The sequence below is a fragment of the Schistocerca cancellata genome, chromosome 1 (assembly GCF_023864275.1).
Source record: "Schistocerca cancellata isolate TAMUIC-IGC-003103 chromosome 1, iqSchCanc2.1, whole genome shotgun sequence".
In the NCBI taxonomy this organism is placed as follows: Eukaryota; Metazoa; Arthropoda; class Insecta; order Orthoptera; family Acrididae; genus Schistocerca; species Schistocerca cancellata.
Genome location: NC_064626.1, coordinates 669,827,332 through 669,839,475, shown reverse-complemented (window position 1 = coordinate 669,839,475; position 12,144 = coordinate 669,827,332). Strand labels below are relative to the sequence as shown.

At 37.0% G+C, this 12,144-nt stretch overlaps 1 protein-coding gene across 1 annotated transcript in view; it reads right to left on the bottom strand.

The window, feature by feature from the left end:
• Positions 1–12,144, bottom strand: part of LOC126183845 (ionotropic receptor 25a) — a 442,093-nt gene that overhangs the window by 335,665 nt on the left and 94,284 nt on the right. Inside the window, exon 4 of the mRNA XM_049926116.1 lies at positions 7,906–8,065. Within this exon, the coding sequence (XP_049782073.1) occupies positions 7,906–8,065 (160 nt within the window). The remainder of the gene's footprint in view (positions 1–7,905; positions 8,066–12,144) is intronic.

Here is a 12,144-nt window from a genome sequence, read left to right as displayed (position 1 = left end):
CTCACTGTCACAACTAAAACATGGTGATTACTACTTGAGGCTACAGGAAGTGTTGGCTACAGGAAGTGTTACTATGACATCCATGACTGTACTCCTTTTGTTGTGGTCACATATCATGTAGTCTACCACAGATTTACTCAAAAGATCATGACTACATTATGTTAAATGATGTTCCTTCTTATACCAAGTGTTGCCAATTGTTAGTCCATTTCTTTTACAAAAGTCTTCCCTCGTTGCTACTTTCCTACTCCTTCACTCTCAGTATGTCCTCAAACCCTCCTTTCATTGCCCACATGGGTAATTAGGTCTCTCATTATCATGAAAGTCTGTCCAGCTAATTATCTTGGCATTCCCTCTTCAGTGTCCTCTTTATTGTTAGTAGCAGTGTTACCATTATTCTTAAATTATTGGCTTTCAGCCAGAACTTTCCAATTACATAGTTGCAGTTCTTTAATTCACATTATTAACTTTTGCTGAATTACAGATATAGTATCCTTCTCTGTAACAATATATATTAAAAAACAAAGATGCTGTGACTTATCAAACGAGAAAGCACTGGTACATAGACACAATAAAAAAACACACAAACACACACACAAATTTCAAGATTTCGCAACCCATGGTTGCTTCATCAGGAAAGAGGGAAGGAGAGGGAAAGATGAAAGGATGTGGGTTTTAAGGGAGAGGGTAAGGAGTCATTCAAATCCCGGGAGCGGAAAGACTTACCTTAGGGGGAAAAAAGGACAGGTATACACTCATGCACACACACACATATCCATCTGCACATACACAGACACAAGCAGACATTTGTAAAGGCAAAGAGTTTGGGCAGAGATGTCAGTCGAGGCAGAAGTAAAGAGGCAAAGATGTTGTTGAAAGACAGGTGAGGTATGAGTGGCGTCAACTTGAAATTAGCGGAGGTTGAGGCCTGGCGGATAACGAGAAGAGAGGATATACTGAAGGGCAAGTTCCCATCTCCAGAGTTCTGACAGGTTGGTGTTAGTGGGAAGTATCCAGATAACCCGGATGGTGTAACACTGAGCCAAGATGTGCTGGCCGTGCACCAAGGCATGTTTAGCCACAGGGTGATCCTCATTACCAACAAACACTGTCTGCCAGTGTCCATTCATGTGAATGGACAGTTTGTTGCTGGTCATTCCCACATAGAAAGCTTCACAGTGTAGGCAGGTCAGTTGGTAAATCACGTGGGTGCTTTCACACGTGGCTCTGCCTTTGATCATGTACACTTTCCGGGTTACAGGACTGGAGTAGGTGGTGGCGGGAGGTTGCATGGGACAGGTTTTACACCGGGGGCGGTTGCAAGGGTAGGAGCCAGAGGGTAGGGCAGGTGGTTTGGGGATTTCATGGGGATGAACTAAGAGGTTATGAAGGTTAGGTGGACGGCAGAAAGACACTCTTGGTGGAGTGGGGAGGATTTCATCAAGGATGGATCTCATTTCAGGGCAGGATCTGAGGAAGTCGTATCCCTGCTGGAGAGCCACATTCAGAGTCTGATCCAGTCCCAGAAAGTATCCTGACACAAGTGGGGCACTTTTGGGGTTCTTCTGTGGGAGGTTCTGGGTTTGAAGGGATGAGGAAGTGGCTCTGGTTATTTGCTTCTGTACCAGGTCGGGAGGGTAGTTGCGGGATGTGAAAGCTGTTTTCAGGTTGTTGGTGTAATGGTTCAGGGATTCTGGACTGGAGCAGATTTGTTTGCCACAAAGACCTAGGCTGCAGGGAAGGGACCGTTTGATGTGGAATGGGTGGCAGTTGTCATAATGGAGGTACTGTTGCTTGTTGGTGGGTTTGATGTGGACGGACGTGTGAAGCTGGCCATTGGACAGATGGAGGTCAACGTCGAGGAAGGTGGCATAAGATGCTGTAACTTACCAAACGAGAAAGCATTGGTCTGTTGATAGACACAATAAAAAACACACACATAAATTTCAAGCTTTCGCAACCCATGATTGCTTCATCAGAAAAGAGGGAAGGAGAGGGAAAGACGAAAGGATGTGGGTTTGTCTGCCTGTGTCTGTATGTGTGCAGATGGATGTGTGTGTGTGTGTGCGCCAGTATATACCTGTCCTTTTCCCCCATAAGGTAAGCCTTTCCGCTCCCGGGATTGGAATGACTCCTTATCTCTCCCTTAAAACCGACATCCTTTTCTCATTCCCTCTCCTTCCCTCTTTCCTGATAAAGCAACCTTGGGTTGCGAAAGGTTGAAATTTGTTTGTGTGTTTTTTTATTGTGGCTATCAAGAGACCAACACTTTCTCTTTGATAAGTTACAACATCTTTGTTTTTTATATATATTTTACCCATGTGGAATGTTTCCCTCTATTATATATATATATACAAAGATGGGTAACTTACCAAACGAAAGTGCTGGCATGTTGATAGGCACACAAATAAACACAAACACACACACAAAATTCAAGCTTTCACAACCAACGGTTGCTTCATCAGGAAAGAGGGAAGGAGAGGGAAAGACGAAAGGTTGTGGGTTTTAAGGGAGAGGGTAAGGAGTCATTCCAATCGCGGGAGCGGATAGACATACCTTAGGGTAAGGATTGGAATGACTCCTTACCCTCTCCCTTAAAACCCACATCCTTTTGTCTTTCCCTCTTTCGTGATGAAGCAACCGCTGGTTGCGAAAGCTTGAATTTTGTGTGTATGTTTGTGTGTCTATCAACATGCCAGCGCTTTCGTTTGGTAAGTTACCCATCTTTGTTTTTAGATATATTTTTCCCACGTAGAATGTTTCTCTCCTTCCCTCTTTCCTGACGAGGCAACCGTTGGTTGCGAAAACTAGAATTTTGTGTGTATGTTTGTGTTTGTTTGTGTGTCTATCGACCTGCCAGCGCATTTGTTTGGTAAGTCTCATCATCTTTCTTTATATATATATATATATATATATATATATATATATATATATATATATATATATATATATATATAGAGAGAGAGAGAGAGAGAGAGAGAGAGAGAGAGAGAGAGAGAGGGAAACATTCCACATGGGAAAAATATATCTAAAAACAAAGATGATGTGACTTACGAAACAAAAGTGCTGGCAGGTCGATAGACACACAAACACAAACATACAAAATTCAAGCTTTCGCAACAAACGGTTGCTTCATCAGGAAAGAGGGAAGGAGAGGGAAAGACGAAAGGATGTGGGTTTTAAGGGAGAGGGTAAGGAGTCATTCCAATCAATCCCGGGAGCAGAAAGACTTACCTTAGGGGGAAAAAAGGACAGGTATACACTCGCACACACACACATATCCATCCGCACATACACAGACACAAGCAGACATTGTGTCTGTGTATGTGCGTGCTGTCTGAAAAGTTCTCATCCTCGCCCATAGATTGCAGCAGTACTTCTGTGACATTTTCCCCCTCACATGGGTACATGTGTTAGTAGACATCACGTAAAATTGCAAATCATCCCAGGTAGGCGTTGAATGTAGGCAGTCATTTGAAGCAGTTGTGTGCCTGGTGTTGTAAATGGAGAAAACTAAGTGTTGTGCAGTGGTTAAATTCTTTGTAAATGAAGGTTCAGCACTGACCAAAATTCATTTGGGGCTTGCAAACAAGTATGGCAACTCTTTGCCTTCAAATTCCACCATGAAGAAATGAGCAGCAAAGTTTATACGTGACAATGAAAGCATCCGTGATGATCCACTTGAAGGACATCAAAAAAGTGCAAGCTCACCAGAAATCATCAACAAAGCCCTTAATACAATTTTGGAAGATCGATAAATAAAGGTGAATGAAGTTGCTAATGTTCTAGGGATATCAAACGAATGTGTTGGTCACATCTTGCACCAGGAATTGAATGTAAGAAAGCTTTGTGCAAACTGGGTGCTATCTGTGCTCACTGTGTACAAAAGTGTCTTGGCAATAGGGAAATTGAGGGATTTGCATTATGAAGTGCTGGAACATCCACCATATTCCCCATATTTGTCTCCCTTGGTCTTCCATCTATTCTCAAAATTGAAGAAATTCCTGAGCAGTCAGCGCTTTTTGAGCAACCAAAGAACAATTGTGGTTATATATATTGTACCTTGCAGCACTTCCAGAGGAACACTACAGAGAGGGAATAATGGCTTTGGAACATTGATGGATTGATATTAGAAAAATAAAACTTGTCTGGAACCATAATTTGTCATTTTTTCTGTCAGGACGAGCACTTTTCAGGTTTTCCTGTTACATATGAATGATGTGTGACAGGAGCTTTAAAGCTATTGCTCTTTTTCCTGATGTGAGAAACATTCTCTCAGAGGAGCTTTAAAGCTATTGCTCTTTTTCCTGATGTGAGAAACATTCTCTCAGACAAATACATCTGTGTGATATGCATCAAATTGGTGAAAGTGAGTGTCTGCCTATTCCATTTATCCAAATAAAACAGTTTCTGTGTCAGTTTTAGATTATATTAGATTAGATTTACTTTCATTCCAATTGATCCGTAGTGAGGAGGTCCTCCAGGATGTGGAACATGTCAGAAAAACAACAATACATGACAAATATTTACAACTAAAACAAATAAGCTAATGTACCATTCCACAGGTCCCAAGTGGAATGATCGTCATTTTTTAATGAACACTAAGAGTCATTTTACAAATACTAATGCACTGAATTTAAAATAAAAAAGTTTTTTATTTATTTGTAAGGTAATAAACATGTAATACAACTACTGAAATACTTATTTACAATGAACACATTACTGCACTGAAATGGTGCAGAAGTTAGATTATACTTACACACAACCACACACACACACACAGACACAGACACACAAATTTTCAGTGAACACATTACTGCACTGAAATTGTGCAGAAGTTATGTTGTACTTATATACAAATCAGTTGGTTTTACTAAGAAATTCATCAATGGAGTAGAAGGAGTTGGCCACCAATAAATCCTTTAGGCTTCTCTTAAACTCAATTTCATTGGTTGTTAAGCTTTTTATTGCTGCTGGCAAGTTATTGAAAATGTGTGTTCCTGAATAATGCACACCTTTTTGTACAAGACTAAGTGACTTTAAATCCTTGTGAAGATTATTCTTATTTCTAGTATTGATTCCATGAATTGAGCTGTTGGTTTGAAAAAGTGATATATTTTTAATGACAAATTTCATTAAGGAATAAATATATTGGGAAGCTGTAGTTAGTATCCCTAGTTCCCTAAACAGGCTTCTGCAGGATGTTCTTGAGTTCACACCACATATAACTCTTACTGCACGTTTTTGTGCCTGGAAAACTTTAGCTTGGCTTGATGAATTACCCCAAAAAATAATCCCATATGACATTATGGAATGAAAGTAAGCATAGTATGCCAGCTTTTTCATTTTTATATCCCCTATGTCTGACAAAATTCGCATTGCAAACAGAGATTTGTTAAGACGCTTCAGCAGTTCTGTGGTGTGCTCCTCCCAGTTAAATTTATTATCAAGCTGTAATCCCAAGAATTTAACACTGTCCACTTCTTCTATCTTCTTGTCATCGTATGTTAGACATATACTTTTGGGACACCCCTTACAAGTTCTGAACTGCATGTAGTGTGTTTTTTCAAAGTTTAGTGACAAAGAATTGGCTAGGAACCAGTGATTAATGTCCACAAATATTTTATTGGCTGATCTTTCTAAGACTACACTTGATTTGCTATTTATTGCAATGTTTGTATCATCGGCAAAAAAAAAAAAAACTTGGCATCTGGTAATGTTACTGATGAAAGGTCATTGATATACACAAGGAAAAGTAAGGGCCCCAAAATGGAACCTTGTGGGACCCCACATGTAATTAGTTCCCAGTTGGAAGATGCCTGATAGCTTGATACATGTCTCTTTCCTAATAACACCCTTTGTTTCCTGCCAGAGATATAAGATTTGAACCATTTTGCAGCATTTCCTGTTACACTATAATATTCTAGTTTACTTAAAAGGATATTGTGATTAACACAGTCAAATGCCTTTGACAGATCACAAAATATACCAGTTGCTTGCAATTTTTTGTCTAATGAATTAAGCACATTTTCACTGTAAGTGAAGATAGCCTTCTCAATATCAGAACCTTTTAGAAATCCAAACTGTGACTTTGACAGTATGTTATTTGAGATAAGATGGTTATAAAGACGACTGTACATTACTTTTTCGAAAATTTTTGAGAATGCTGGCAACAGTGAAATTGGACGGAAATTTGATGCTATTTCTTTATCTCCCTTCTTAAACAGTGGCTTAACTTCAGCACATTTCAGCCATTCAGGAAATATTCCACTGATAAATGACTGGTTACACAGATAGCTTAATATGTTACTTAGCACAGAATCACATTCTTTAATTAACTTTGTTGATATTTCATCATACCCACTAGATGTTTTTGATTTTAAAGATTTTATGATGGACATTATTTCTGTTGGGGTAGTGAGGGTCAAATTCATATTATGGAAGTTACTTGAAATGTCTGGTCTAAGGTAATCCATAGCAGCATCTACTGAACCTGACAACCCCATCTTTTCAATAACAGTTATAAAATGTTTGTTAAAAAGTTCTGCAACACTATACACATCTGTCACCAATGTATCATTTACTCTTAATGCTATTTGTTCCTCTTCATGTCTGGTTCTACCGGTCTCCTCCCTCACTATATCCCATATTGTCTTTATTTTGTTATCTGATATGACTATCTTTTCCTTGTAATATATTTGCTTTGACATCCGTATTACAGTCTTTAATATTTTGCAGTATTTCTTATAATGTGCTATAGCATCAACATTGGAAATGTTTCGGATTGACAGATACAGTTTTCTTTTTGATTTACAAGATACCCCTATTCCTCGAGTAATCCATGGCTTCTTTGTAGACTTTGCTCTAACCTTGGTAAGTTTTGGGGGAAAGCAGTGTTCAAATAAGGTAAACACTTTATTAGCAAAAATGTTATATTTTTCAATCATGCCATGAGCACTGTAAACATCAGTCCAGTTAATGTCTCTGAGGGGTGTCCTAAAATAATCAATTTTTGGCTTACTGATTACCCTCTTGAACTCAGATTTAACAGATTTTATATCCTGTTCAGTATTAACATTTAACAGAAGGAACTGCATGTCATGGTCTGAGAGGCCATTGACTATTGGTTTTGTAATATAATTTTGTTCATTGGACTTTTCTATAAAGATATTATCAATGGCTGTTTGTGAGCAAGTGGCTATCCTAGTGGGGAACTTTACTGTGGGAATTAAGTTGAATGATAGTGTTACTAACTCAAATAAGTTCTTATTGGGAGAGTCTTTAAGGAAATCTACATTGAAATCACCAGCAACCACTATTTCTTTGTTTTGGTTGTTAAATGGGCCAGTACAGCTTCAAGGTGGTTTACAAACAGATTAAAGTTACCTGCAGGTGCTCGATATACACTTAATATTATGAAAGATTTTTTGTGAAATGCTTCAATATGCTGTTCTAGGCAAAATTTATGAATGTCTATGTTCTTAAATTTATGACAGTTCCTGATGAATTATTTTGGAACTATGCATTTCAGTGGTTAACACTGTTATCTTGAATTGTTTATTTGCATGGCTGGTGTTGGTGAAGAGTACAGACATCTTTTCAGAGTTGCAGAGCAAAGGCAGTGTAGGTTATTTTGTATTTTTTGAGGGACAGCAGAGGTGTAAAACGGTCTCCATACTGTTGTCCAATGCACGTCCTCTCCACTGCACATTATTTTTGCACGTCCTCTCCACTGCACATTATTTTCACTGATCAACAGTCTCTGTCCTCAGAATGCCATCCCTTAAGAGCAGAATATCCATTTATCCCATTTTTTGTTTATTAGTTCTGTACTGTAATTTACACATTGTAACGTTAATGAGAAGATGAGTGTAAACATTAATGCTGTGCACTGTGCATACATACCGCAGATCACCTTCTTGCCCACAGGATGCAGAGACTGTTGGCAGTTCCAGGGCTCTTGTGAAATACTTCACTGCTTCAGAAGACACATCTTGTAATGTTGTATCCAGTATGATATGAATTTTTTTATTCTGATCAATTGATGAATTGTATCCAAGACACACTACAAACAAATATGTAAATCTTTAGTTAAAAATGGCACACATGTGATTAAAAAGAATACACAAAATCAACAAAATGAAAAAATTAAGGATTATGTTTTGCACAAAACGATATATGACAGACTTTTTCATCATCATCATAATCATCATCATCATTATTGTCATTGGCATTAGGATCAAGGTATCAAGGTGGCAGACAAGGTGATAGTTCATCAAGTTTCTTCATGAAATAATGTCAATTTTGCTGTTAAGAAGGAAAAGTATTTAAACTGTAAGGAAGAATTCCCTGCATAGAATCAATGTGTGTTGAGTTACAGTTTACAATCAGTGCACTGAAAATGGACATCTCAATTCTTCAGGTAAAAAATAAGTGAGCTGAATACAGTACAAGTTCTGCAAAGCACACTGTCTGTCACTGAAAAGCAGACAAAAGTTACATACTGAAACAGCATACAATAAATGCAAAATCACACTAAAAGTGAACATACTATTGAAATAAATTCTGCCCACTAAAGCCCCTTTAAAGTTTTATATAGTAATGGTACAATGAGAAATCTCAAACCACATACAAAAGAAAGGGAAATATGCTAAAGCCTATTAGTAACAGTCATGGCAGATATGTTATACATTGGAATATAAATGGTTTAAACACCGATGCTTCAGACAATCAAAACTCCAAAATAGACAAATTGGAAATAATTGTGTCAAAATGTGCAAATACTAGAGTTGTTTTTTTTTAAATGAGCACTGGTTTACTGAGTACAAAATAAAAATTTTAAACAAAATAGAGAAGTACATGCTAGCAAGTACCTTTTGCAGAAGAAACAAGTCACATGGTGGTTCATGGATACTTCTACATAGTGATATAAATTATGAGACCAGAAATTGTTTTAACTATTTAAATGAAGAGTTTGTGTTTGAGAGTTATTGTGTGGAAATAGTGGACTCAATAGCAAATATTATAATAGTCTCAGTATACAGAATCCCAGGGAAGTCAACAACAGAACTATTCTTAAATCAGCTTTGAATTATGCTCGAAGACCTTTGCAGAGAAAAAAAGAAAAATATTGTAATAGTTACTGATTTTAATGTTGATATCACATGTAACAGTAGCTATGCTTCAAGATTCACTGACTTAGTAAAGAAATATGGTTTAAAATTGAATTTCTTTGAATCTACCTGAGACAATGGCCAATCAGTAACCTCTATTGACAGTGTTGTAATTGAATATGTATATCAAGATGTGTATAATTTTTGTTAACATCTGGGTATTTCAAACCAGTGTGCATTTTTCATTGAGCTGCCACAGAGACATAGGAACATTTTGTATATGAGAAGGAATTTTAGCAAAGAAAACGTACTAATATTTAGTAATAAGCTAAAAGAGAAACAAATGGCCTTTGTATCATTGTAACTCAAGTGATGAAAACTTTGAGAAATTCCTAAATAGTTTTCTTGGTGTCTTTAATGAAACATTTCCACCTAGACTGCAGCATTAAAATGACAAATAAATTATAGAGGATTACCCAGGACATAAAAATTTCCAGTGGAAGGAAATGGCAACTACAAAGAGAATTAAAATATAATAAAGATACTGATTTCATTGAATGTATTAGACTCTATAAAACCATATTTAAAATAGTTTTAAATAACAGGCTAATTTTAAACCATAAAGATAAGACAAAAGTTGTGTGATCAGTCATTAAATCTGAGTTTGGCGTTAAAGCCTGTAACCAAGAAATTTCAAAAATTGACATTGAAGGAAATACTATTGTTAAGTCCAATTCATATACCAGAGTACTTTAATGAATTGTTTGCAAATGTAGTGAGGTCTGCTGTAGATGTAATACATTATTACAACAAAGTGAATCTCTTTGGCCTAAATGAAAACTCTGAAAACTTTACAAATTTTTTAAAAGTTTCTGTGAAGGACATAGAAAATACAATCCTAACATTAAACAACAAAAAATCTGCAGGTTGGGATGGAATATCCACCAAAGTTATTAAAGTAAGAGGGCTGTTTCCCAGAGGTACCGAAATTTGCTGAAGTCAAACCACTCTTGAGGAAGGGATCAAGAGAGATCATGGGAAATTATCATCCTATCTCAATTCTCCCAGTCATATCTAGAATATTTCGAAAACTTGCTGTTGCCTGAATCCAGAACTTCATCAAAAAATATTCTGTTTATTCTAAACAATAAATTTGGTTTCCAGCTGGGGGAAAAACAGCAAAGATGCAGTGAACAGTTTCATTGAGAAAATAAGTACTTTGTTAGACAAGAGAAACAAGATGGCAGGAATTTTCTGTGACCTCAAAAAGGCATTTGATTCTGTAAACCATGCATCACTTATTTAAAAACTTGAAAAGTATGTCATTAGCAACAGTGCCCTACAATGGCTTCAGTCCAACATACCAAAGAGAAAGCAAAGAGTTTGCATCCCTTTAAATGGTGCAAATTATTTTTGTGTCTGGAAAAAATACCTCAGGATACATACCAGACTGAGTCCTGTTTCTTTTCTAAGTTAAAAACTTAACATTCAATACCAGCTCCCCATCAGTTCTGTTCACAGATGATACTTCTCTCTTAGTTGAAAATCAGGATTTGGAAAAAAATCCCATATCTGTGATCAGTACCCTCAGTACCTTAGAAACTTGGTTTCAGCTAAATGGGTTAAATCTAAACATATCTAACACTCACACAATGCATTTCAAAACCAAACAGTCAAAATGTGAACACATTAAGATTGTTCATAACAACAAAGATATAGAAGTCGACTCAGTCAAAGTCTTAGGTTTAAATGTAGAAAGAAATTTGAGCTGGCAGGCACACATTGAATACCTAGCAAGCAAACTGAGCACCTTTGCTTTTGGAATGCAAATGTTATCAACAGCAACTGACACGGACATACGAAAAACAGCACTTTGAATCCATCATTAGGTATGGGATTGTTTTTTGGCTAACTTGACAAACATAGTGTGGATACTAAAAATACAGAAACAAATCATTCTAAATATGTGCAGTGCAAATCATAAAGAACCATGTTTTATATATGAGGTTATTACCTTTTGTACACCAGACATGAATTATTTGAGGGAAACCATTTTGTTTATTCATATGATACTAGAAAAAACGACAGTTTTATGTTCCCCATCCATTGCCTCAAACTGTATGCCCATGGACCTCAATATATGGGAACGAAAGTTTGTAATAAATTAAAAGGGAACAAGAGAATGCAGGTGAATTTAGGTCCACTTAAATGAAAGCTACATGAGGCACTGACACTGAAACATTATTACTCTGTGTATGAATTCATGCAGGACAAACTGGAAATTTTAGCAGGATACAACATGTTCTATGTTCCAAGAGATATCATTATAGTTTTATTATTTATTTTAGTGCTATTATTTATTAGCATAAAAAATCACTTTAACAGTATTATAAATTTTTGGCATGTCTCCTCTTCGCAAACCAAATGAATTGCAAGTGTATGTCATGAGACAAATAAACCACAATTCTAATAACCTCTGGAATGTGGCTGGTGCATTCTTAAGCCCAAATGGCAGCCACCAATATTAGCAGTTCCCCATGGAATGGTGAATGCAGTATTTGGCTAGACTTCTGGAACTACTTCAAATTGGTGATAGCCACTCTTTAAACCAATCATGAAGAATTATTTACAATGACAAACATTGTCCAATGTTTCTGTTATATTTGATGTAGGATATGCTTCCATCATTGTTCTTCAATTCAGATATTGGTAATCACAACAAAATCTGTATTTATTTGCCCAATCTAATGAATGCTTTGGCACAGTTACAATGGGCACTCCCCATGGACTCTCTTCAGTAATGTCATCCTTCAACTTATGATTGGTGAATTCTTGCAGTATTGCTTGCAAGTACTGAGATACCTGTGTATGGTTTTTTGTACATAGGAGGATTATCCTCCATTGGGATTTGATTGGGCGCTGATGGCCACGCTGTTTAGCGCCCGAAAACCTCAAACCATACACACACACACACACACGGGATTTGATGCTGTGTCACAAGTGTCACTGTTCATGGGCCTCTAGGACTGAA